This window comes from Sus scrofa, chromosome 5 (assembly GCF_054392235.1).
Source record: "Sus scrofa isolate SSC_HxYL_T2T_F1_AM1 chromosome 5, Sscrofa_HxYL_maternal_Yorkshire_Landrace_v2.0, whole genome shotgun sequence".
Classification (NCBI taxonomy): Eukaryota; Metazoa; Chordata; class Mammalia; order Artiodactyla; family Suidae; genus Sus; species Sus scrofa.
The window spans coordinates 23,077,250-23,103,482 of NC_139387.1; the positions used below are offsets into that span (position 1 = coordinate 23,077,250).

A 26,233-nucleotide genomic window follows, 5' to 3' on the forward strand; every position below is an offset into this window, starting at 1 on the left:
TGATATTTTCAAATAACCAACTTTTGGTTTTCTTGATTTTCTCAAATACTTTTCTCTTCTTAAATTTCCATTCTAATCTTTTTTTAGGTCCTTCATTTTGCTTGTTTTGAGTTTAGAATGCTTTTCTTTCTTTCTTTCTTTCTTTCTTTCTTTCTTTCTTTCTTTCTTTCTTTCTTTCTTTCTTTCTCTGTCTGTCTTTCTGTCTTTCTGTCTTTCTTTCTTTCTTTCTTTTTTCTTTTTGTCTTTTTAGGCTGCACCCTAAATATGGAGGTTCCCAGGCTAGGGGTCGAAAATTGGAGCAGTAGCTACTGGCCTACACCACAGCCACAGCAACAGCAATGACAAAACCAAGCTGAGTCTGTGACCTGTACCACAGCTCATGGCAACACCAGATCCTCAACCCACTGAGCGAGGCCAGGGATCAAACCTGTGTCATTTTTATGACTATTATGACTGATAATAGTATTTTCTTATTGATTTCCTGTTGCTTATTGCTATGACTGTCTATTGATTTTTAAATAATTTCCATTTTTTATATAGAACACCAAATTTCTCTATTAATTCCACTAGTATCTTATTAGAGTTTCATGAGTTTTCTGAGATATGTAAGAACGATCCAAGGATTAAAAAAAAAACAGATATATCAAATTTCATTAATTTTAAGACATGCAATTATACTGTGTATGATTATTGAAAAGGAAATATTGTTGAATAAACTGTGAGCAATGGTAGATATCATTCATTTGTATGACATAACTCCATTTCAGAGAAGCAAAATGTGAATAAGACTTTTAAATCAATTAAATGCAGTAGTTTTATTTCTTCTCATTCAGATTTATCCTGATGATGTTTTTCTCATATTATTGCATGTCCAAGATCTTCCAGTAAAATATTGAACATTTTCATTTTCTTACTCATCATTGGGGTGGAGTTTTTCTATGCTGTTGGACTTTTCAAAGAACTGCCTTTTGAATCTCTTTAGCTGACTTCATTGATTTCATTATCTACCCACAGGAAGTTACATTTCCATTAACTTTGTTAATTTTTTAATTTTTTCAAATGTATTAGGATGAGTGTAAGTTCTCTTTTGGGCTAGTTTACATTTTTGTATGTAATGAATACATTTAAGATAAGAGAATTCCTATCGACAGCAGCTTTTTCGGTGTTCCAAATAATTTGTGATATGTTTGCATTTTATTGCCTTCCAGATAGCAGTTAGTATGTTTGGTGTAAATGCCATTGTTTCTAAGGAATTATATTTGTGTGGGTTTCTCAACTCATTGTATGTAATACTTTAGATTATTGTGACAGAATTTAGACTAATAAAAGCATAATTTGTGTAAGATGTTGGCACAGGTATCAAACACACTAGGGAATGTTTTTCCCTTGACTCACAGCTCTATAAGCAGCAGACAATACTTTCCAAAAAAAAAAGTAATCTTTCTGTGAAAATGAGCATGGTTTTCTTTTTCTTTTCTTTTTTTTTTTTTGGCTTTTTAGGGCTGCACCCATGGCATATGGAGGTTCCCAGGCTAGGGGTCGAACTGGAGCTGCTGGAGCTGCCTGCCTACACCACAGCCACAGCAACATCAGAGCCAAGCCACATCTGCGACCTACACTGCAGCTCATGGCAACACCAGATCCTTAACCCACTGAATGAGGCCAGGGATCGAACCCACAACCTCATGGTTCCTAGTCAGATTCACTTCCTCTGCACCACGACAGGAACTCCGAGCATGGTTTTCCAATTCAAATTTCATTGAATGTGCAGCTCTTGTGTCACCAGGTGCACCTATAGCACTAATCCTGAGACTTCAAACCTAAGTGGCTGTGATCATAGTGTGACCCATACTCCCATAACTTCAGTCTATGTTCTTGTGAGCACCCCTTCCTTTCATAGATATTGCTCTATTTTTAACTACATTATTGTTTCTGATACATTCTATTTACAACTTTGCAATGATTTCAGCTATGTATTCCAAGGAATATTTATTATATTTTTCCACTATTTATGTGTGTTAATTGAGTAATATGTATTTTTCTTTAGTTTATCAATATTGGAAGTGCTGTGGTTCTCTTTTACATTAATTTTAAATTATGTGACATTTGCTTTAGACATTTATGTAAAATTACTCCTATTATATGTCTTTCATATCATCGTTGAATATATTGAGAAGATCTACAAAAAATTTTACCTTCCATTTTCCAGAGTAATGGCTTTTATTATATATTAAAGCAATCTTTTCAAAATGATTCTTTTTAGAAGTTGACATGCAAAAATGTTAGATATTGGTTTGAAAAAGACGATGCAAAAATGGCTTGATTGGGGCTCAATAGAAGCTAGGCTAAAGAAATGCTGAGAAAATTAATGTGACTCACATGTATATTATTAAAAAGCAAACAAGATTACAAAATCCAAAAATAAACATTGTAACTGTTTGGTCTTGGTTTTGAGGTGATGGTTTAAAAACATTATTTTCTTTTACATAGTTGAGACCAAGGAAATTCTTTTGATTGAGTCCTTAAAGGCTTTCTTAACTTGATTGTTTCTCAAAGTATAAATGAATGGGTTCAGTGTAGGCGAAAGAGAAGTTACAAGCAGTGAAACAACTTTATTAATGGTCACTTCTTCCTTTGCTGTGGGATTCATGTAGATGAAAATGCACGTTCCATAGGTGATGGAAACCACAATCATGTGGGAAGAGCAGGTCGAAAAAGCCTTTTTCCTTTGATGCACAGAAGGGAACCTAAAAATTGTCTTGATGATGTAAGCATAGGACAGAACTACACAAGTGAGAGTCATATTCAGGGTCAGCACAGCACAGATTATAACCGTCTGTTCCATGAGCCATGTGTCTGAGCATGAGATTTTCACTAAGGGAAACGCATCACAGCTGAAATGATCAAGCCTGTTAGAGTCACAAAATTTCAGATTTAAACCCAGGCTAAGTGGTGGGATTAAAACACACAGACCAGCCATCCAACAAGAGCTGATGAGAATCCCACAGACTCTGCTGCTCATGATGGTCACATAATGCAGGGGTTTGCAGATGGCCACGTAGCGGTCATAGGACATGGCGGCCAGGAGAAAAAACTCTGTTACTCCACAGAGGTCAGTGAAAAACACTTGAATGACACAAGCGTTATAGGTAATGACCTTGTCACCTGTTGCTATGCTATATAGGTATCTGGGGATGCAAGAAGATATGAATGAGATCTCCAAGAAGGAGAAATTTTTTAAGAAAAAGTACATGGGTGTTTTCAGGTGGGAATCCACAAAGGTGAGTGTGATGATGGTCAGGTTTCCAGTCAAACTCAGCATGTAGGCTACAAATAGAAAGATAAAAATCAGAACCTGTAGCTTGGGGTCGTCTGTGAGTCCCAGCAGAATGAATGTTGTTATTGTTCGGTTTCTCATCACTGACTTCTGACTTCTCTTCAATCTGTAGATGAAATTCAGAGAAGTTTGCTTAGAGATTACAGACCATTTTATCTGACTTCAAATTTAATGTATTTGAGCTTTTATATTTAATTATATATAATATTATATGTAAATATGAACACTTACGTTTTATGTCTATCACGTCCTTAGAATTTTCCATTGTGACTAAGGATGCTGAGGAGGTGCACTTTTATGGGTAGTAATAGCGTCTTTTGACTCAAGAATTTTTCCCTATTCAGAAATAATATCACGAAATCAAAAATACTTCCATAAAGAAAAAAGGGAAAGGGAAAAAATTTGCATTCTTTATTTCATGTATTTTCTTAACACTTTGAGTAAAGTGTGCTAATATAACTTGGATTCGCTCTATAGACTCAAGAGCAAAAGTTGAGGTCTTTGTTTCAAAATAAAATTTCACTTGCCGGTTTGCTTTTAGTTTCAGTGTGCATAATTCTCACAAACAACCCACACACTGTTGCTTGCCCACAACCCCCCGTTTCACAGTCTACATGCTCTTTTCTGTGTTACTTTTTACTGCTGATACAGTGATGACTGCCTTCTCTTCCCTCCAGCATCTTCCAGTCGCGGAATCATCTTCATTGATGATACACCAGTAGGGACTCAAATTTTCTGATATAAAGTTAGTGTATATTATTTCATGTCTTGAGATTTCCTGACATCAATTAATTAAATATTCTCCCTCATGTTTTATCAGTATATTTACTTTCTTGTTTAACTTATCACATGCTCTTCTTGCTGACGTTGGGCAGGGTTGACTGTGACTGTTTCCAATACACACACACACACAAATCATGAACAGAGGATTATGGCTTACTCAAAAGTTAAAAATCTTCTTAGGAAATTTACCCTCCCATTCAACAACTATCACGTATTTATGTCACATTAAGATATAGAAGGGATACGCATACATACATATATATTTGCAGCCCACCTACCTTCCTTTCACCTTTTCTCCTAATCTCTCAGATGTTGTATGCATCGTTATGAAATCTCACTCTGCCCTTCAAACTTTGACCATTACACAATTCTCCAAATATATCTGTTTTCATCACAGACATTACAACATATTTTATACTAGAAAAAAAACAGGTTGACAGTAAAGTTTAAGTACCTGATTTCTGATTATTCTGTCTTTCAAACAAATGTTCGGTATGAACACAGGGATCTGTGATGTGATGAGTCATTTCAGTCATTATGTTATTTGGGGGGGTATAGGGAGAGGAATGCAAGGCTAGGCTTATATACCTCAATATACAGGAAGACACTATTTTTAATTCGAGTTTGGATAGCTATTCAAAGTTACCCTGAATATTTCTTACAGTAAGTTAGATACAGATTTTTTTTTACATATCTTATGCATAGAAAACTCCCAGGAAATGACATTTATCTATACAAGGGAAATTTGTTCTAAAAATTGACATCTGAAAATATACCTTAAATACATTAAAAACATAAATTATTACTGCAACCCATTTTTTCTTTCCAGAAGAAAATATAATCTAGATCCTACAAAGGGAATTGCAATCAAAGAGACAAACTTTATCACACTTACTCAGAGCTTCTGTTGGTTGTTGAAACAGAGCAACATTACCACTACAATGTTAAATATTATATTTTAATAAAGCTATTTATGTCTTCACGTTCATTGGCTTGTCTGGGAATGCACAGAACTTCTTTTGTTCACCCTCTCCAACAAATTGGGAAGACTTGCTTATGATGGTGGTTTTAGCACTTCTATAAACGTCCAAATATTTCTTTACTCTCTCCATCACTGAAACAAAAATAAATTCTAATAAGAGTTTTAGAGCTCTCTCCACTGGTAGAGGGGATCAATTTTAAATCATCAGGACAGAGAGAAATGCTTTTATAGTGCCAAATGTGAATCTCCTTTTTAATTTGCCAAAAATGCCACTAAGTGAAAAAAAGCAAATCATCCTTGCTGACCTATAATCAAGAGTTGTTACTTAGTTTTCTGAGTAATGAAGTTTGGGAAAAACACAAGTAACACAGGTTTCAGTGGGGACAGTGTCCTTGGAGACAGGAGGATGTTAAAGCAGCACTTGACACAGGTCAGGAGGGCAACTCTCTCATTTCAGTCACATTGCTCTTTAAAAATAAAACTTTCACATCTTAGAGTTCCCATAGTGGTGCAGTGGATAGGAATCCAACTAGGAATCATGAGGTTGTGGGTTTGGTCGCTGGCCTTGCTCAGTGGATCCGATATTGCCATGAGCTGTGGTGTAGGTTACAGACAAAGCTTGGATCTGGCGTTGCTGTGACTGTGGTGTAGGCTGGTAGCTGTAGCTCGGATTAGACCCCTAGTCTGGGAGCATCCATATGCCACGGGTGTGGCCCTAAAAAGAGAAAAAAAAATCTTTCACACCTAGAAAGACATTTTGAAGTTTGTAATTCTTTTTATATTAATAAATTCCTTTATTATAGTAACATTTTGTTATCATTGGACCATTTTAATCAGACAACGAAAAGGAAGTTTATAATTACACAAGAGTACTGCTTACATTATAGATTCTGTCTTTCCTGATATTTTTTTCTCTGAATACACCATCACATAAATGTTATTACTGAATACATAAAAATAAGCAATCATATCTTGTAATTGGATACAAAATATGCTTTCATGGTTGCATAACAATATGAATTTACCTACAGTCACTGAATTTTACACTTAAAAACTGTCAAAATGCTAAATTTTGTTATGTACACTTCACAACAATAAAAAATACCTATATATTTAAGCATATCTTAAATTTATGATTTTTGTTCAATTATTCACTATTAATAACATTGGCTCTATGGATATTTTTAACATTTTAAAACCAATATCCTAATTAAATGTATAATTATTTTTATTTTTCAAAATTACCAAACTTTCTATTGAAATTATGTTCATAGAAATATTTTTTTCATGTGTGAGAATATTTGTAGAAGTGTAATTTCACTTAGGAAATTTATATATTATCATAAAATTGTTTTATATCAAACATTTGCCAGTATAATTAAATTTTAATAGAAATTATTTTATACCTATTCGTATCTTGTTCTTTTAAATATGTTATATATGTTTCTTAAGATTAGAAGTCTTTAAAAGTGTCATGACTGATTTTTGGCATATAATTCAGAGTTTCATGCAGTCAAGTCTAATGTTTTTGCTCTTTAATTTTTAACTGTAGTATTGAGATACAATCAACATACAATGAACTGCACTATTTAAGGAGTACAGTTGATGTTTTTATATATATATGCCCAAGAAAGTAACACCACAGTCACACTAATAAATATCCATTGTTTCATGAAGTTTCCTTTTTACTCCCTCCTTCCTGTCCATCCCTTACTGGTGCTGCTCACAGCCAATCACCCACCTGTTCTCTGTCATTAGACACTAGTTTGCCTTCTCTAGAATATTCTTTGAATGGGATGATACAGTATCTATTCATTTTTTTAATTGTTCTTTTTCACCTTTACTGAGGTACGAATGACAAAAATTAAATGTATTTAAGGTGTAATATGGTTTGTATAAATACACATTGAGAAATAAGCCACCACAGGGAAGCTCATTAGACTTCATTACCTCAAACAGTTACCATTGGTTTTTTGTTTGTTTGTTTGTTTTTTCCTTTTCATCCCCTATTTCTCTGGTAACCACCTGTTTGTTTTCTGTGAGTCTGTTCTGTTCTGTTATGATTGTTCCTTTTTTTTTTTGTTTTAGATTCCAAATACAAATGAAATCATACAATATGTGTCTTTATCTGTTTTGTTTCACTTAGCATAATGTCTTCTACCTAAGTCCATGATTGTTGTCACAAATAGCAAGATTTCATTCTGTTTTATGGCTAATATTCCATTATATACATATGTACACACACAAACACAATCTTACGTATAATATAATCTTATTGCTTCATGAATTTGAAACACAAAGCCCAAGAATGTGCTCTTTCCTCTATTCATCAAGGGTCCTCCTAAAAGCTAAAATTTATCTCTGTCTAAATGAGGGATGGTATCAGGTGTTCAAGGAAAGATCAAGGATGGAAAGAAGGTTAGTTACAAATATTTTAAAAACTTTTGTCCCCCTCCCCCAAAACATTGGGATGTATTAACCATATCTGGGCTTTCTGAAAATTATTTTGATGGCATTGATTTTAAAAGGCTGAGTGGGGGCAGGAAAGATATATGTTGAGTATATCAATAGGCTTTTTCAATATTTCAACAATGAGATAAAGACATTCAAAGTAAATCAGTGCTGTGAGAGTAGAAAAGGATTAAATTAATAAGGTGTTAGGGATACAAATATGACAAAACCTGGTGATAAAGAAAAATGGGGGAGAAAAAGAAGAAATATAGAATGTGACTCTAAGAAATTTAGGATTAACAGGGAGGGAGTGAAAATAGTGGTGCCACATTTAAAATCTCTATACAGGAGTTCCCGTCGTGGCACAGTGGTTAACGAATCCGACTAGGAACCATGAGGTTGCGGGTTCGATCCCTGCCCTTGCTGAGTGGGTTAACGATCCGGTGTTGCCCTGAGCTGTGGTGTAGATCACAGACGTGGCTCGGATCCCACGTTGCTGTGGCTCTGGCATAGGCCGGCGCGTTGCTATGGCTCTGGCGTAGGCCGGCGGCTATAGCTCCAATTCGACCCCTAGCCTGGGAACCTCCATATGCCGCAGGGGAGCGGCCCAAGAAATGGCAAAAAGACAAAAAAAATAAAAAAATAAAATTTCTATATGTGTATCTAGTTTATCCTCAAGGGAAAATGATTAGATAAGAAAATAAGAATTATCAATAAAGTAAATATTGATGGATATTGTTCTTCTACAGACAGAGTTTTAGATACTTAACCTCAGTTATCTAAATTAATCACTACAGTCATAAGATGTACATACTATTTTTTCCTGAATTTTGCACATGAGAAAAGTAGAGAATTCAGGCAAATTGCCCAAGAACACTCAGGTAGACGATGGCAGATTTGAATTTGTACACTGTAAATTTGACCTTGATGTCCCAAGGTAAGTGGATTATTGAAGCCAGAAAACTGTAAATGGATTTACCCTACATATATATATATATAAATGTGAGAATAATCAGACTGTTTGAAGTCACATTATTTAGGAGAATATCTTAGAAAGAGAGGGAACAGAGTGAATGAAAGCACTGCCTGGAAGACCTCAGGTGCGCTGACAGTCATTGACAAAATGTTATATTGTATTCAAGGAATTAGAGGAATGTTGAAATAGGGTCCATAAGCCTGCTTTTCTGTGTTTACCCCATTTTTCCTCTTCTTGAACTGTATTTCTTCTTACAGTTAGTACCTATTCTTTACTTCTCCTTCTCTATATTTTTAATAAAGGCACATGAACCCAAAGTGTTTAAGAATTGATAACCACACATCTACATACATGAATAGATGTCTACTTCGAGAATCACAATGATAACAACAATATTCATGACCCACGACAATACCAGGGTCCATCTGGAAGTTGAAGACAAGATCTACAAATGGTAGAAGATAATCGCAGTAGCTTACAGGTAAAAGATTTTGGACAATTTAGTCCAATCTTTTACACAAAGCTGAAATCTCCTCCACAAAATTTAGATGTCTATTTATCTAGGACTTTAAGATTGAATTAATAATTAGTATTACTTGGGAAGAAAATAAATTTTAGGATATAAACTTAAGAATGACATCTTTCTGCGAATACAAAAAACATGCAAACTATTACAACCATATATGAAACAATAGCTTTCAGTCTCCCAAACAGATTGTAGAAATAAGCTGCCTTGTTTTTAAGACCTATAATGAGATTTTTTCTTGCTAAGAGAGCTTAACTAGAAAAAAAAAAATCCCAAACCCTTTTCCCTTCTTTATGTTTAACTTGATCTGTGAAATCTTCTACTGCTATTGATGACTCTATTTCTCAATTTGTTCCCTCTTTCAGCTGTTTTTCAAATCTCTTTTATACAAAAACACTTACCTTTGGGGGTTTTGTTATTTTTCTCAGTTTACATCATTTCACAATTTATACCTGCCCAGAAAAATGACTTATTTCTTCTTTGTATAATTCCTTCCCAGTTTGACCAAAGACACTGGACTTGTCTAGAGGTTTGTGTGAGCTTCACAAGTGAGAAAGATTTACTGCAATCTTGATAGTCCCTATATCTAGATCTGTTTTGTCATTTTTTAACTTCAAAGTGAAAGAAAATGTAGTTTTTTCACATCTATTTTTATTCAGTCAGCATCTACACAGGCTTAAGAGTAAAACATATTGAATTGAAATTCAACAATCAAGGGTTCGAATCCTGCTGTTAAGGAAAGAAAAGAGTAAGAGCAAGTCAGATTTATAGAACCTTGGTCAATCTGTGCTTGGGCTAAGTAGAGGGGAAAAAACGAAATAAATAAGCAATAGCAAAAACTTAAGAACTAATTAAAAGACACTAGTGAGTTAATATGAAGATGTACTACAAAGTTCTGCCATCCTTAGAATCAATCACCCATGGCTGATTAAAAAAATTTTTTTCTCTTCTAAATCTATAACTCAGGTTGTGCTTGGGGAAAACATAACCTTGAATTAAATGTCCATATATCTTAAATCAATTTTGAGTTAATTCCAATTTGACATAAAATGTAAGAGAGTGGTGATATATGACTGGCGTCATGTTCTCTATTTCCTCTCAATTTGTATTGCCTTATTTTTTTTCTGAAGCATTCTTGTATGCTTTATAAGTCGTGATAGGAATTCCCATTGTGGCGCAGTGGAAACAAATCCAACTAGGAACCATGAGGTTATGGGTTTGATCCATGGCCTCTCTCAGTGGGTTAAGGATCCTGTGTTGCCATGAGCTGTGGTGTAGGTCACAGATGCGGCTCAGATCTGGTGTTGCTGTGGCTGTGGTGTAGGCTGACAGCTGTATTTCCAAATAGATGCTAGCCTGGTAATCTCCATATGCCGCAGGTGCAGCCCTAAAAAAAAGTTCATGATAATTTCTGTATATTCATAGTGTAATCATGTATTGCTAAATAATGCATTGTACCCTTTTCCATGATAATTCTCTACTATATTATAGAATTAAATTTTTTGTTGTTAATAAAATGATTTATCACTCCTGTTGAAGATTTTTATGCATTAGTGTCTTAACTGATGCTTTGAAAAATAATACATGCATATTTTTAAAGGCTTTCCTTGAAGTCACACTGCTATTATACTAGAGAGGTTGCACCATATACTGGAATGGACATGTACCTTGTAGGTAAGTGTTGCTGGGAGCAAATAATATTTTTTAGCAATTACTAGCAATACATAGCTTTGCTAGATCTATTCAAATATATTTTGTACAAGAGAGCAGAAATAAAACCAAAACTTTAAAAACACTATGGAGATGTGAGGAATGGGAATGAGAAATGGAGATACAAGAGAAAAATAAAAAAGCAAAATAAAGAAGTCAGAATGATTAAACATAATTGTAATAAAGCAAGGAACAAGAGATATGATTATCAATGCTTTACATATGAGAAGGAAATGGTAGTCATTAAATTTCAATTTTGCCCTTCTTCAAAAATTTACTTTGGAGAGTTACTTTGAGAATTAGCAAATATATTTTTGTAGAAAAGTTTATTGCTCTCATTATATGATTATCACTGCTATAATGAGTGAAAAATGTGAAAAGATTTCAAAATTAAAGTAAAAGATTTGCAGAGCACTTTGTTAATCAAATTCCTTTTAATTCCACATAAATCACACCCACCTTATTTCTCTCTGTATGGTTCCGGATCACTTAAGAGTTATTATAGATATTACCTCTCTACAAGATTACTCTTATTGTTTCCTATGGGATTTATTCAAGTGTTATTTATTAAACATTAATTTGAAAAGCAACATTAATCACCATTGGCTTCCCAGGGCATCATAAGCACACTAAAGACATAGTAGTATACTTGAGAGAAAATGTTAGGGAATTATGAAATATAAGGGGGACACAGTGTCTGTGGAAGAGGGGGAGCAAAAATGGCTACCTCTCTCCCCAGCCACACCCTCTGCAACGTGTCTCTCTGGACTCATTCACACATAAGTAATTTCATTTCTCTCCCTGAACCTCAACTGGTCCTGTGACCTGCTTGGCTCATTGAACTGTGGGTGGAAGGGATGTTGTGTCTAGGACGTCAGAGCCCGTGTGTGCTTCCACTGTCTCTCCCGGAGCCCCAGGATCCTACCATGTGACCAAGTGTTAACTAGAGGATAAAACTATCTGGAAGAGAGTTCAGTTATATCAGTAAGGAGACATTCAGCATCTACAGTTGTGAATGAGGCCTTACTGGACAGCAAGACGCAATCATCCATAGTGACAATTCTCCGAAGAAACCCAGCTAAGATCAGATGATGTCTCCTCAAATAGGCAGAAACAGCCTGTGGGCCCAGAAACTCAAGTTTTAAACCACTGGTTTTGTGATGATTAGTTATTTCATAAGAACTAACTGTAGCATTTGACAGGTACATACATGCGGGGTTACAAACACAGGACTAAAGTACTAAGCGGGTTAGAGGGGGATGCAGGGAAGAAAAACTTTATAAGAGGTGACACCCTGTGCACAGGTCTAGAAATGACAGTCAAAAACACTCCAGTCTGGACCACTGAGGTTTATGGTGAGAAGTGTGAAAGACTGTAAGGAATAAAATAACCACATGTAGAGAATTTTTCTTTGGGAAATATTAGTGAAGGTCACATTTCATGTTTTCTCAATGTTGAAGAAAATCTTTGAGGAAAGAGTTATGACTTCATATTGGATCCCTTGCCTATAACCCAAGGCTTCCATGTATTTTGCTGGTTTACTTTTACTGATGTTTAGCACTTTAATTCGTTGAGATTTGCTGGCTCCTGTCGACTTAACTTAGCTATATTTAGGACTTGCATTGAATTATGTATTTCAGCACCAGTCTTGCTTTGTCATCCTAAAGATGGTTTTAAATGTCTCAGCAGGTTTTATCAGATCACTGCCACCTAGGTGACGAATTACTGTAGCGGCTCTGTTCTTTCACTTTAGGGAGAATCCAGAGACTCTAAACTGGAAATCTTTGGGGTTTAAAGTTTCTTTTACAAGGTAGACATGGATCTCCAGCTGTCTAAACCCATAGTGTTAAAAATATATTCCTTTTTGCTCAAACTAACTCAATATTTTGAAAAATTATCTTATTCCTTCTTGAGAAGAGTAGCTGTAATCGTACATAAACTTTTTGGATGTTTGGTTTTAAAGAAAGCAATGGATTTTATAGCGCATTATATTCCTGTTAGTTCAAGAGTTCAATTTGCTTTTTTTACACATAAGATTTAATAGTTCTTTTACTGATCAGAGCCAGGTTAGAGTTTAGGTAAGGCCCTTTTCCTGGAAATTTAATTTCATGCTCTCTTGATATGAGATGTTATCTTGGAGAAAATTTATTTACAATAAGACTTGAAATGACTCATCTTGTTTATTTTGACAAGCACTGAAATGATGACTTGCTAGTAAAGATTTAGGAGTAACAGTGTTATAAGCTTTTGCTATGAACAGATAATAGAACAGAGTATAATAGTTAAGAATTGAAGATTATGGAGTTCCTGCTGTGGTGCAGCAGGTTTAAGATCCAGCATTGCTGCAACTGCTTTAGGCTTCAGCTGCAGCCTGGATTCAGTGCCTGGCCTGGGAACTTCCATAGGCTGCAAGTGTGACTGAAAAAGAAAAAAAAAAAGAAAATTATGACTTTAAGGTGTACTACTCATATATTTATATTTATATTTTATGAGACTTTCAACTTTATTTCTTTGAGATCAATGAAATTCTTTTGATTAAGTCTGTGAAAGCTCGTTTCACTTGCTTGTTCCTCAGGGTATAAATAAATGGGTTTAACATGGGGGAAACTGAAGTAGTGACCACGGACACACACTTATTAATTGTGACTTCATCCTTTGCTGAAGGTTTGACATAGATGAAGATACAACTGCCATAGGTGATAGAAACCACTATCAAGTGAGAAGAGCAGGTAGAGAAGGCCTTCATCTTTTGCTGGGCAGATGGGAACTTTATGATGGTCTTGATGATGTAGGTATAGGACATAACTACACACAGAAGTGTCATGATGTCAGTCAGCACAGCAAGGGCCACAGCCATCTGTTCTATGAACCATGTGTCTGAACAAGATATCTTCAGCAGAGGAGAAGCATCACAGGCAAAATGATCAATGATATTAGAGTCACAGAATTCCAGGTTTAAGCCCAGGCACAGTGGTGGAAATATGACCAACCAACCTGCTATCCAACAGCAGCCGACAAGCCATCCACAGACTCTGCTGTTCATGATGGTTGCATAATGTAAGGGTTTGCAGATGGCCACATAGCGGTCATAGGACATGGCGGCCAGGAGAAAAAATTCTGTGGCTCCAAAAAGGAAGACAAAAAATAATTGAGCCATACAGGCATTATAGGAGATAGTTTTGTCCCCAGTTGATAAGCTGTATAGGAACCTGGGGATGCAGACTGTAGTGAAGAAGGTTTCTAAAAAGGAGAAGTGTTTGAGGAAAAAGTACATGGCAGTTTTAAGGTGAGAATCTACCAAAGAGAGTATAATGATGGTCATATTCCCAGTTATACTCAGTGTGTAGGAGACAAACAGAAATAGAAAAATGAGAAGCTGCATTTGAGGATCACCTGTCAGTCCCAGAAGTATGAATGTAGATAATGATGTACGGTTTCTAATGGCTGACTCGTACTTCTTCTCAAACTCCTCACCAACTCAAGTGACTTTGAACTGAGAAAACTTGTGTGAAATTATGAGGCCATGACCATTGCCTAAACAAATCCAATCAATATAATGAATAGTCGTTTTCTTCTTTGACTTGATAATGTCACATCAAAAGTCAGGAATTCTCTTCTCTTTGCTGTGCATAATATGTGTCCTCAAGATCGTGTTTTTCTGACATCAGTTTGTACTGCAGTCCATATCTTTATACCCTCTTGTCTGTTCTTACATCTCTATTTTTCAATTCATCTAAATCCTGCCATTTATTCTCTGAAGTGTTTTTAGCTATGGAATTAGAAAGCATTATCCATGTGATACAATTTTGTGGATATTAGTGTTCTTTTGCTCCTAATGATTCTTCACTACTCATCAGGTTGAATGGACTCAGAAGTTCCTTGGAAGTGTTGGTTCCTATTAAATGTTCAAAAACGGCTGAGCTTGACATTATCTACAGGCCGTGTGTGCAGTACTAGAATGTTTGCTTTTACTGCAATGACCAAAGTAGTTACTTCAGTTTTTTGGTGTCACAATTGTCATTCAAATAACACCCAATGTTTTCCAGTTTTGCTGTTTGTCTCTAAATTTCTAAATGAATATGCACTTTTCCTTCCATTTTCCCTCTGACAGAACATCCTATTTCATAAGTACTGAGATAGGAATTTACCTACTACAGTGTTGGGTAAAGAAATTAGTATAAATGGAAGAAAAAAAAAAAGAATTTAACCTTAATTGTTTATACTTCTGAGGTCATGAAGGCCAAGGGAAGAAAGAATGAGACAGGAGTTGGAGGAGGAGACCAACCACTCATGACCCTTTCTTGTCAAGTAGTAACTTGAAGTGGATCCTGCAACAGAAAAGAGACGTTAGTGGAAAAACTGGGAAAAATCCAAATAACGTGTGCACTTAATTAAATTAACTTTTCAATTACTCTTTCGCTCCTCTAAGACCCTTCCCCCCAGGGCCAACCCAAGCCTAAGCCGCAAGCCTAGCCCTCCTGGACCTCTGGGGGCTCACAGACCTCCTGGAGGTCAGACCAGGGGCTGTGCCTGCTCAGCCCCTGGGCACCAGATCGAGTCGGGAAATGTGTGTGTGGCCCGATGCCGCCGAACCGGCAGGTGGCGCTAAGAGAGCGCGCGACGCTCCTTGCCCTGGAGGCAGTAGCAGGCGCAGCACCAGCGATGGAGGAAGCCTTCTCCCCGCCTGCCCCGGCCTGGCCAGGACACCGAGCTGTCCTTAAATGCGTATTTTAGTTATTAGTATTTGTGTACAGGTTTCATTCCTGACAGTTAAAAATCACACTATGATTATGCAGGATGCTACCGTTCGGAGGAGCCGGGGGAAGGCTCTCTAAGAACTAGCTGCAGCGTTTTGTCAACTCCTCTGTAAGTACAAAATTATTTCCCGATTAAAAAATTACCAACTCGAAATTTTTTTTAAAAAAATTAAAAAAAAAAAGAAAAGAAAAGAAAACAAGCTGACCGCAGTTACTGAGCACGTTGTGTGTGCCGGGCGGTTTGTTGGGGCAGGTCTTCACATGGGTTATTTGTCTAGGATTTTCATTTTATAAACCAATTGTCTGTGCCTCAGCCGTGTTTTTGCAGTAATGTCGATTTTATTCTGTTTATGAGTAGGTGGGATATTATTTGAAGTTAACGTTTACAGTTGAAAATGTGGATTGATACTAATTAGAAACACCTGAGTTGTTGCATGGATTCGGCCTCTACCGCCAAGTCAATTATAGCATCGACTCCTAAGACGCGAAGTGCATGAGGCTTTTGACCCCTGAGGATACACTCGTGTGAGGAAGGTGTCTGTATTTAGAAAGAGTGTCCCCTGTGAAACAGCTCTTCAGAAAGTGTCCACCGAAGAGGGACATTCGCTTTCCACCAAGCAGAGCAAAATGTTTATACTTTGGGTGGAGTCTCTTTCCTGTTCCTCTGCTCCTGAGGAGCTTCCCACCCCTGCTCAGCGGTGAATGAACCCACCTAGTATCCAGGAGGAAGCGGGTTCGATCCCTGGCCTTGCTCTGTAGGTTAACCATCCTGTGTTGCTGGTGAGGTGTGGTAAAGGTCTCAGGCACAGCTAAGATCCTGAATTGCGGTGACTGTGGTGTAGGCCAGCAGCTGTAGCTCATGTTCCACCCCTAGCCTGGAAACCTCCATATGCCTGGAGTGCCGGCCCTAAAAAGACAAAAGAGGGGAAAAAGAAAAAAAAAAATTTGTGTGTATTCTTCTGACTCAGAACAAGCAGTCTGTTTCTCATTTAGTGAAATTTCAATTCTGTTTTATGGAAGAGAGAATGTCGCATTCTATAATATAAATATGTAATCCTAGATGGGGGGTACCCAATTTTTATCAATACTGTCCTAGCTTTATTGAGCTGTAGTTTATATAAGAATTGCACATATTTAACATGTATGCCATATATTGTCTCTATTCTCCTTCATTTTTTTTTTTAATGAGCTCTTTAAAACATAAAAATCGTGCTTTGCTCCCTGGCGGTACAAAAAAAAAAGGCTACATGTCTGATATAGCCCTAGAATGAAAAAAAACTGTCATTTGAAATGTTTTGCTTGGGTCCAAAAGTGTAATATATTTGGTCTTTTCTCTGATTACTTAACATAACAGCTAGCTCAAGTATTTCCTGTCCTTCAGTCATTGTCTGGATACTTTGTCATTTTCCTACATTGTTGAATCAAAAGGCATTTGCCTTAGAGGCTTCAGCTAAATAGTTACATGGAGTTTCACTTTGTTTAAAAATTACCTTGCTAATGCTTAGGAAAGGCAGATAATCTGCTCCACCTTTGTGCCTAGTCTCACAGTTTAGACTAAAGAGTTTATAGGACAGCAGAAGAAGGGAAGAACAGGGAATGGTTTGCCTAAAAGTTAGCCTCCCCACCTCAACACCAGGTTTAAGGTCATAAAGGGATAACCCAGCATTTCCAGTGGGGGTAAAAATGAATTGTATGTGCAGCCCTGATAGTCCCTTCAGGTTGTCACCACAGCTCCGGATATCTGACTCCCTCTCAAGCACCTCAAGCAGCTTGTATGTACTGAGGAGAGCGTTTTTTCTTCCCAAAATACCACTGTTTTCTCCAGTCCTTCATATTCCACAGTCTCCAGGATACTGTCATGAAATTAATTGACCTCGATATGATACAGAGATGAAAAAATTGAGTTTCCATTAAAATGCAAAAGACTGTTAGAGGATGGGGTCTCCAACTGATAAAACATGAGCAAGTGGGTCACTGAATGGAGATATAATTGGCATATTTTATACCCAGTTTTTGTTTCAAGTGAGGGTGAGGTTATGGTATAGAATACGAAGGAGTGTCCCTCTAACATTCCGCTACATTTAGTTGAATTTCAATGTAGTGATACGTTAACAACAGCTTATCAACGACTGCCATATACTTGCCACTCATATTGTAAAGACACACGTCATAAGCAGTTGTTGGAACCTTTCATAAAATATAAAAATAATCAGTTATTTTGCTATAGACACTTTCATCTGAGCATCATTCTAGACTTCAGAAAATGAAAAAAAGTGGTAAAAAATACTTCTCTGGAAGTTGTCGCCTCAGCTGTTTGCTGAACCGCAAAGTTGCAAAGGGTGAAAAAAGTCATTCAGGAATGTCTTCTGGTGGAGAGAGGTGGCAGAGGGGCAGGGGGGCTGCTTGTTTTTAGGAGCAAACGCATACTCACAGAGGGCTCTGCAGTTGGAGAGTTTTCACCAAGTCCTCCACCACCCATACAAAATAAAGAGTTTTCCAACACAAAGCCGTCCTCTTCCTGAGCCCAAGTGCTCTTTTCTTTACTCTGTAACTGCAAAGCTAACAGAAGTTAAAATGGCCAGGTAGGCATCTCTCTCGGTTGTTGGGAAAATTGCTGTTCTGCTACTTCTGGCAGAGGGCCATATTTCTAAACTGACAGAATTTCCCTTTTGAAAAAGAATTGACCCCGTTTTCAGTTAAGTGAAACAAACAAACATGGCATTGGTGGTCCTAACTTAAAATAACGAATGAATCTCTTGTGTAATAGACCTTGGGGATAGAGAAAGAGCGAACTGGGGAAAATGTCCTCAGGGACCCAGCTGTAAATACTAGCATCAGAATCAGGCCAGGCAATAATAACTAGTAGGTGACCAGACCAAAATCAAACTTCTCTTCTTGTATTTCAATATCATGTTAGGCATTTGTAGGAAGATAAAGATAATTTTTCAAATTTCTTAATCCTGTAAAATGTATAATTCATGCTTAGTATAAACATAACATATTCAAATAATGGTAGAGGAAAAAGACTTTATGCAAAGAACAGGAAAAGTGATAATGTTGATATTTTTCAGAGATACCTCCCAGATTTTTACATTACTTTGGTTTGTATACTTCATGGGCCTTTTTATTGCTAAATTTATATATGATCCTATTCTATTACATTAAAATGTTAACACGTATTTTTGCATTTATATTTACATATATTTTATATTCATGTTCGTATGTTTTTCTATTTTATACGCACAGGTTTAGATGCTTTTTCTTTGACTTGATTTTAGTATGTCTGTGTGGAGTTTTCATATGTTTTGGTGGGGATCAATGGGATTTTTTTATAAGATTTTTATTTTTTCTATTCTAGTTAATTTACAATGTTCTGTCAATTTCTGCTGTACATAAAGTGACCCACTCATATATAATTCTATATGGTTTCTTGCTTATGTTTAAGTCTTTAGGCCATTTTGAGTTTATGTTTGTGCATGGTGTGACTATGTGTTCCAGTTTCATTAATTTACATGCAGCTGAGCAGTGTTCCCAGCACCACTTGTTGAAGAGATCATCTTTTTGCCATTTTATATTCTTGCCTCTTTGTCAAAGATTAATTGACCATAGGTATCTGGGTAAATTTCTGGGTTGTCTATTCTGTTCTTTTGGTCTGTATGTCTGTTTGGGTACCAGTGCCACACTGCTTTGATTACTGTAGCTTTGTAATAGTACCTGGAGTTTGGGAGAATTATGGCTTCTATTTTTTTTGTTGTTGTTGTTCCTTGGGATAGCTTTGGCAATTCTGGGTCATTTATGGTTCCATATAAATGTTTGGATTGTTTGTTCTAGTTCTGTGAAAAATATGGGTAATTTGATAGGGATCACATTTAATCTGTAGATTGCTTTAGGAATATGGCCATTTTAACAGTATTAATTCTACCAACTCAAGAGCATGGACTCTATTTCCATTTCTTTGAATCCTCTTTAATTGCCTTGATTAATGTTTTCTACTTCTCAGCATATAAGTGTTTCACAAGCTTAGTCAGTTAACTCCTAGGTATTTAATTTTTTGGGGTGCAATTTTAAACGGTATTGTATCTATATTTCTTTTCTCGTATTTCATTGTTAGTATCCAGAAATGCAACCGATTTTTGAATGATAATCTTGTATCCTACTACTTTGCTGAATTCATTGATCAGTTTGAGTACTTATGGTGTGGAGTTCTTAGGATTTTCTATATATAATATATCATCTGCATAGAGGGACACTCTTACCTCTTGTCTTCCAATTTGGATACATTTTATTTATTTTGTTTGTGTGACTGCTGTGGCTAGGACTAACAATATTATGTTGAATAAAAGTGGTGAGAGTGGGTATCCTTGTCTTGTTCTGGATTTTGGCAGGAAGGCTTTCAGCTTTTCTCCATTGAGTATAATTCTGGCTGTGGGTTTGACCAGAATGGCTTTGATTAGGTTAAGGTATGTTTCCCTCTATACACACTTTGGTAAGAATTTTTATCATAAATGGATGTTGGATTTGGTCAAGTGCTTTTTCTGTGTCTATGGAGATGATCATGTGGTTTTTGACTTTTGTTAATGTGGTGTATGACATTGATTGATTTGCCTGAGTTGAACCATCCTTGTGAATTTGAGATGAATCCCACTTGGTGGTGGTATATGATCTTTTGATATGTTGTTGGATTCAGTTGGCTAAAATTGAATTGAGAATCTTTGCATCATTTTCATCAAAGATATTGGCCTGTAATTTTCCTGTTGGTAGTATCTTTGTCTGGTTTTGGTATTAGAGTGATGGTGGCTTCATAGCCACCATCTTTGGCTAGGGTTTGGAGTGTTCCTTCTTCTTTAGCTTTTTGGGAAAGTTTAAGAAGGATGGATATAAGTTCTCTGTGTGTTTTGTGGAATTATTCTGTGAAGCCATCTGGCCCTGGACCTTTGTAGGGTGTGCTTTTATTACGTAATGAATTTCATTTATTGATCGCTATGTTCAGTTGATCTATTTCTTCTTGATTCAATGTTGGTGGGCCGTAATTCTCTAGAAAGTTGTCCATTGCTTCTAGGTTGTCAAATTTGTTGGCATATAATTCTTCATAGTATTCTCTCTTTTATTTTTATTTATTTATTTTGTTTGTATTTCTGCAGTATCCATTGAGATTTCTCCTTTTTCATTCTTATTTGAGTTCTTTCTCTCCTATTCTTGGTGAGTCTGTCCAGAGGCTTATCAATTTTGCTTTTCCTTTCAAAGACACAGCTCTTGGTTCTATTGTGTTTTGAATATTTTATTGATTTCCTCTCTAATCTTTATGATTTCCTTCTGCTGACTCTAGGTTTTGTTTGTTCTCCTTTTGCTAATTCTTTTTGGTGGTAGATTAAGTTGTTGATTTGAGAGTTTTTTCTTTTGTGGAGAAGGTGTGTATTGCTCTGAATTCCCTCTTTTGCAGCATCCTATAGATTTTGAATGGTTGTGTTTTCATTATCATTTGTCTCTAGGTATTTTTTAATTTCCATGTTCATTTCCTCTTTGACCTGTTGGTCTCCTTTGTTCCTTTCTTTTTTTGGTTGGATGATTTCCTTTTATTTTCTGTTTGTGTCCTCTTCTTTTTAGGTTTCATGAATGTAATGTTTGTTTGGTTTTGATTTGTGGTTTTTCTGTTTTTAAAGTATGTTAACCCCTTCTTATATCTGCTTGCTTTAGTCTGATAGTCATATAGGCACAGACACATTCTGAAAAAAAAAAAAAAAAGGTGTAGATGTTCTTGCCTTCCTTCCCCAAATTTTATGATTTTGAAGTCCTTGTTTAACATGTCTATGTTTGTCCCTTTGCTGTTCCCCTGTGTTTACTTTCACCTTTACAATAAGTGTGGTTTTTTGTTGTTGTTGTTCTTTTAGAACTGTATACTGGTTTCTTGAAGTGATTGCTTTCCAGTTGTGATTTCCTCCAACCTTATTTCTTCTTCCTTCTTTTTTATTCAGAGCACCCCTTTCAGTATCTTTTAGCATGAGTTGGTATTGGTGTTGTTTTAGTTTGTTTGTTTGTTTGTTTGTTGGAGAAATTCTTCATTTCTCCTTCTATTTTAAATAATATCCATGCTGGGTAGAGTATTCTAGGCTGCAAAGTTTTCCATTTTAGAACTTTGAAAATATCTTGCCGCTGTCTTCTGGCCTGTAGTGTTTCTGTAGAGAAATCACCTGATTGCCTTATGGGGGCCCCCTGATAATTAACTCGTTGTTTTTCTCTTTTTGCCTTTAGAATCCTCTCTTTGTATTTAACGTTTGGCATTTTTATTATAATATATCTTGATGTTGGCCTGTTTGGGTTCAACTTGCTTTGGGCCGTCTCTGCTTCCTAGATCTTCCTATCTGTTTCCTTTAGATTTGGCAAGTTTTCAGCTATAATTTCTTCAAATATATTTTCTTTCTTTCTTCCTTTTTTTTGAGGGGGCCATATCTGCAGCATATGGAGGTTCCCAGGCTAGGAGCTGAATCAGATTTATAGCTGCAGCCCTACACCACAGCCACAGCAAAGCTGGATCTGAGACACACCTGCCACTTACACCACCACAACTCACAGAAATGCCAGATCCTGACCCCACTGAGCAAGGCCAGGGATCAAACCTGTGTCCTCATGGATGCTGGTCAGATTTGTTTCTGCTGAGCCATGAAGGGAAATCCCCAAATATATTTTCAATACCCTTTTATTTTTCATCTCCTCTAGGGATCCCTATTATGTGTAGAGTGGCCCACTTTATATTATCCCAGAGAACTTTTTAATCGCTTTCATACTTTTTCATTTGGTTTCCTCTCTGATGTCCTGAGTGGGTGATTTCCATTATTCTCTCTTGCAGGTCATTAATTCATTCCTCTGCACTGTTCATTCTGCTCTTCAGTGTCTTTACCTCAGCTTGTGTTTCTGGGAATGAATTTTCTAATTTTTCTTGGCCCCTCTATATATTTTCTAGTTCCCTTCTAAAGTCGTCTGCATTGCTGTTCATATCCACTCAATTCCTTCACATTTTCTCTGACTTCCTTCAGAACTTTCATTGTCTCTTTTTGAACTCAGTGTCTGTAGGACTACAGAGGTCTTTGTTTGTTCCTTCACATGAATTCTCCTGTTCTTTTAACTGGGAATGGTTCCTGAGCTTCTTCCTTCTGTTTATATTTTTCTTATTCTGTGAATTTTGAGAAAAGAACTACTGTAGTCTTGGAGGACTATTTATATGCATGAGCACCCCTGGGTATTTTGCGAGGGCTTACTCTTTACTTTTAGGGTCCTGTGCCTGCTTCCAGGGAGGTGGAGGCAATGGGCAGGGCTAGTAGCCAGTGCCTGGTTGCTGGGCCCTTGACAGTGGCAAGGACCTGTGTGAAGGTGGCACAGGCTGCTCCTAGTTGCAGGGCCCTGGGAAGTGACTCTGATCCTCAGGCAGGGGTAGGAAGTGCCCAGAGCATTTGGCAGTGGCAGCCAAAAGTTGTGTGTCTTCCCAGGGAAGTGAGAGCATCAACTGGTCGTGCTCAGTTGCAGTGCCCTCCTGTGTGCTAACCTCTGAGGTTGCTGGGGCTGCGAGTGGTGCCTGTTCACAGACCCCTAGTGGTGGCATGCCCTGCTGACCTCTGGTGTCTGAGATGACTGCTGTGGTTTGCTTCCCACTGCTGGAGACCATGCAAGAGGCATTACATCCTGCTCAGCCCCCTGCTGTCCTTAACCCAAGCAAGAGGTGCCTGGCCACCTGTAGCCTACACGTGAGGGGTCCCATTACCCATAGCCCACACAAGTGGCACCTTGACCCCTGTAGCCTTTGCCAGAGGTGCCCCGGCCTCTGAGAGTCCAGACATTTGCAGAGAAAGATATTCCTATAGCATTTGGCCCCTCCTCCTCTTGCCCTCCCTTACCATGGTGCCTTGCTTCTCCTGTGGACCAGACCTCCTCCTGGGTTTCCTCGGCTAATTGTAGCTATTCTAATAAGCTTGTCACTCATTTTAGTTATAATTGGAATATCCTGAATGACTGATGTTACTGATTTCTTTCCATGTATTGGCTATTGGCTATTCATGTAACTTCCTTGAGGAAGGATCTACTAAATTTTCTCTGCCATTTTTATTTGGTTATTATGATTGAACGTTAATGGTAAATTTTTAAGGATGCTTGCATTTGTGATCATGAGGGGTGCAGGTTTACAATTTCATTCTAGTTTCCTTCTAGGTGTTGGTATCAGATTGATGTGAATTTCTTAGAATGAGTGAGAAACTATTCTTTCTTCATGTGTTGTGTAAGAATTTTCATAGATTGGATTATTGATCCCTTTTATAGTAATCACCAATAAGACCACATGATTTTGGAGTTTTCTTTGTGAAAAGATTTTTGGGTATAAATTCAGTTTGTAAAATAAAGATGTATGCAGATGTTTTCTTTGTTTTGTGTCAGGTGTGACATTTGTATTTTTTCAGGACCTTTCCCATTTCATCTAAGTTGTCAACTGTATTGGTTTAAGAGTGCTCATAATTTTCCCAAATTAATGTGTCGACATATGGAGGCTCGACAGATTGGTGATCATTTCATGCTTTATAAAAATATTGAATCACTATGTTGTACACTTGAAACTAATATTGTCTATCAATTATAATTCAATAAAATAGAATGACATCTCTACACCAATGTTTTAAAACATCTGGAAAAAAACTTCTAAAGTGAGAAAAAGGGATGATTTATCTGTGATGGGTTCGGGGCAAAGGATTAAAATTAATATATGTTTTCCCCATAAATCAGTGTTTGATAATTAGTTCCTTAGTATATGAAGGGAAAATTGATGATTAAATGCCAGTGAGGTCATCCTGATTGATCTATAAGTTACAAAATTACACTCTTGGTTGTCAGCTTAATGAAAAAATAAGGTTGGATGTGTGTCTTTTGAGTTGGTTCATCAAGAGATGTATTTTACTTTCTTAAAAGAAATGCAGTTTTTTTGAGTGTGTCATGAAAGGCTTGTTTAACTTGCTTATTCCTCAGAGTATATATAAAAGGATTCAGCACTGGTGAAATGGAAGAAACGAGCAATGCCACACCTTTATTGAGATTTACCTCTTCTTTGGCAGATGGTTTGATGTAGATGAAGATGCAGCTGCCATAGGTGATGGAAACGACAATCATGTGGGAAGAACAGGTGGAAAAGGCTTTTTTTCTTTGTTGGGCAGAAGGGAATTTTAGAATCATCCTGATGATATTTATGTAGGAGAGAACTACACACACAAGAGTGATGATGAAGGTCAGCACAGCAGAGGCTATAACCATCTGCTCAATTAACCAGGTGTCTGAGCATGAGATCTTCAGGAGAGGAGATGCATCACAGATAAAATGATCAATGAGATTAGAATCACAGAATTCCAGTTGAATATCTAAGCTGAGCAAAGGGAGGAAAATCAGAAGTGCTGCCCCCCAACAGCAGACAACCATCGTTTTGCAGAGTTTGTTGCTCATGATTGTCATATAATGTAGGGGTTTACAGATGGCCACATAGCGATCATATGCCATGGTTGCCAAGAGAAAGAACTCAGTTATCCCAAAGAGGTCTGTAAAAAATAATTGAATGAAACATGCGTTATAGGTAATTGTTCTGTCCCCAGTTGATATACTGTATAGGAATCTTGGAATACAAGCGGTTGTAAATGAGATTTCTAGGAAAGAGAAATTTTGGAGGAAAAAATACATGGGGATTTTAAGGTGGGGATCCAGCAGGGTTAGGGTGATGATGGTCAGATTTCCGGCTACACTCAATATGTAGGTGAGAAATAGAAAAAGGAAAAGCAAGAGCTGCAGCCGAGGATCTTCTGTCAGTCCCAGAAGGATGAATGTTGTTATTGCAGTGTGGTTTCCCATCAATGACTCCTGGATTTTGCCAACCCTGCATGAAAATGACATAGACTTGAACTGCAGACTTCAGTGACACAGTCAGCCAGTGATGAGCACTCTCTTGCATATTTGACTCATCCAGCACCCATGATTTTTCTTGTTGATCCAAGGAATGCATTTCCTGGTTTCCAGTGAGCTGAGCTCCCCAGTCTATTTATACCTAAAGGGGACAAGTGGAATTATTTTATAAGTATTAGTTGTTGACTTAGAGTCTAACTTTTCCTTTAGTAAACTCCTAAAATTAATTTATAATGAATTAAGTATTTTTAGATCCTAACCTGGGTTGTCCTTTTTTTTATTATATTGAATTATTTATCATTTCATATATTACAGCTAATTTTTAATACTGTCAAATGTTTTCCTTCAATTCATATGTGAAATTAAAAAAATAAAAATTACCTTCAGTTTCATTCCCTTGTTGTAAAATTTGGGAAATATTAAAATCCTAAAATAAAGTTTCCTATCAGGACCCAAACTAAGCTTTTCAGTTCTCTCTAAAATAATTTTTTTTGGCTTTCTGTTGTTTGATCAGTCATTATAAAGGTAAAAGCGGTTTTAACTCTAAAACATCCACTTGTATAATTTCGCAGGCTTTACTTCCTATAGATGTTATGTTACTTCTTGGATCACACTGTGCAGTACATCCTGGTTACTTTGCTGCACTTTCATCTCTTTGTGAGGTTATGCTGAGTGTATGAGTGAAAGGACACAAAAGCTGTGCTTTGATGCTTCATTTAACCCCTCAGATTGAAACACTATACTGTGGAGAAGCTGTCAAGACAATAGTTGCCGAATACTCTCTCCGTGAAAC

At 36.8% G+C, this 26,233-nt stretch overlaps 4 protein-coding genes and 1 pseudogene across 5 annotated transcripts in view; 2 read left to right on the plus strand and 3 right to left on the minus strand.

The window, feature by feature from the left end:
- Positions 1–26,233, plus strand: part of LOC146403204 (uncharacterized) — a 732,844-nt gene that overhangs the window by 447,116 nt on the left and 259,495 nt on the right. Inside the window, exons 2-3 of one of the 2 annotated variants that reach the window (XM_084955863.1) lie at positions 10,656–10,729; positions 13,430–14,812. The exons of the other annotated variant lie outside the window; for it this stretch is intronic. The gene's annotated coding sequence lies outside the window, so the exon portion shown is untranslated. Of the gene's footprint in view, positions 1–10,655; positions 10,730–13,429; positions 14,813–26,233 lie in introns of those variants that run through there. 2 annotated transcript variants of the gene reach the window in all.
- On the minus strand, positions 801–4,233 carry LOC100625596 (olfactory receptor 6C2-like). Its single transcript, XM_084955859.1, has one exon. The coding sequence runs from the start codon at positions 3,416–3,418 to the stop codon at positions 2,483–2,485; it is 936 nt and encodes a 311-aa protein (XP_084811985.1). The 5' UTR covers positions 3,419–4,233; the 3' UTR covers positions 801–2,482.
- Positions 9,798–14,958, minus strand: LOC146403209 (olfactory receptor 6C2-like). Its single transcript, XM_084955862.1, has one exon. The coding sequence runs from the start codon at positions 14,145–14,147 to the stop codon at positions 13,269–13,271; it is 879 nt and encodes a 292-aa protein (XP_084811988.1). The 5' UTR covers positions 14,148–14,958; the 3' UTR covers positions 9,798–13,268.
- Positions 15,401–26,233, plus strand: part of LOC100738529 (olfactory receptor 6C2-like) — a 68,765-nt gene continuing 57,932 nt past the window's right edge. Inside the window, exon 1 of the mRNA XM_084955855.1 lies at positions 15,401–15,631. The gene's annotated coding sequence lies outside the window, so the exon portion shown is untranslated. The remainder of the gene's footprint in view (positions 15,632–26,233) is intronic.
- On the minus strand, positions 24,451–25,389 carry LOC146403210 (olfactory receptor 6C68-like; annotated as a pseudogene).

Excerpts from the sequence above, each read along its gene's own strand:
- LOC100625596 (XM_084955859.1), bottom strand. The coding sequence starts at position 3,418 with ATGAGAAACCGAACAATAACAACATTCATTCTGCTGGGACTCACAGAC.
- LOC146403209 (XM_084955862.1), bottom strand. The coding sequence starts at position 14,147 with ATGCAGCTTCTCATTTTTCTATTTCTGTTTGTCTCCTACACACTGAGT.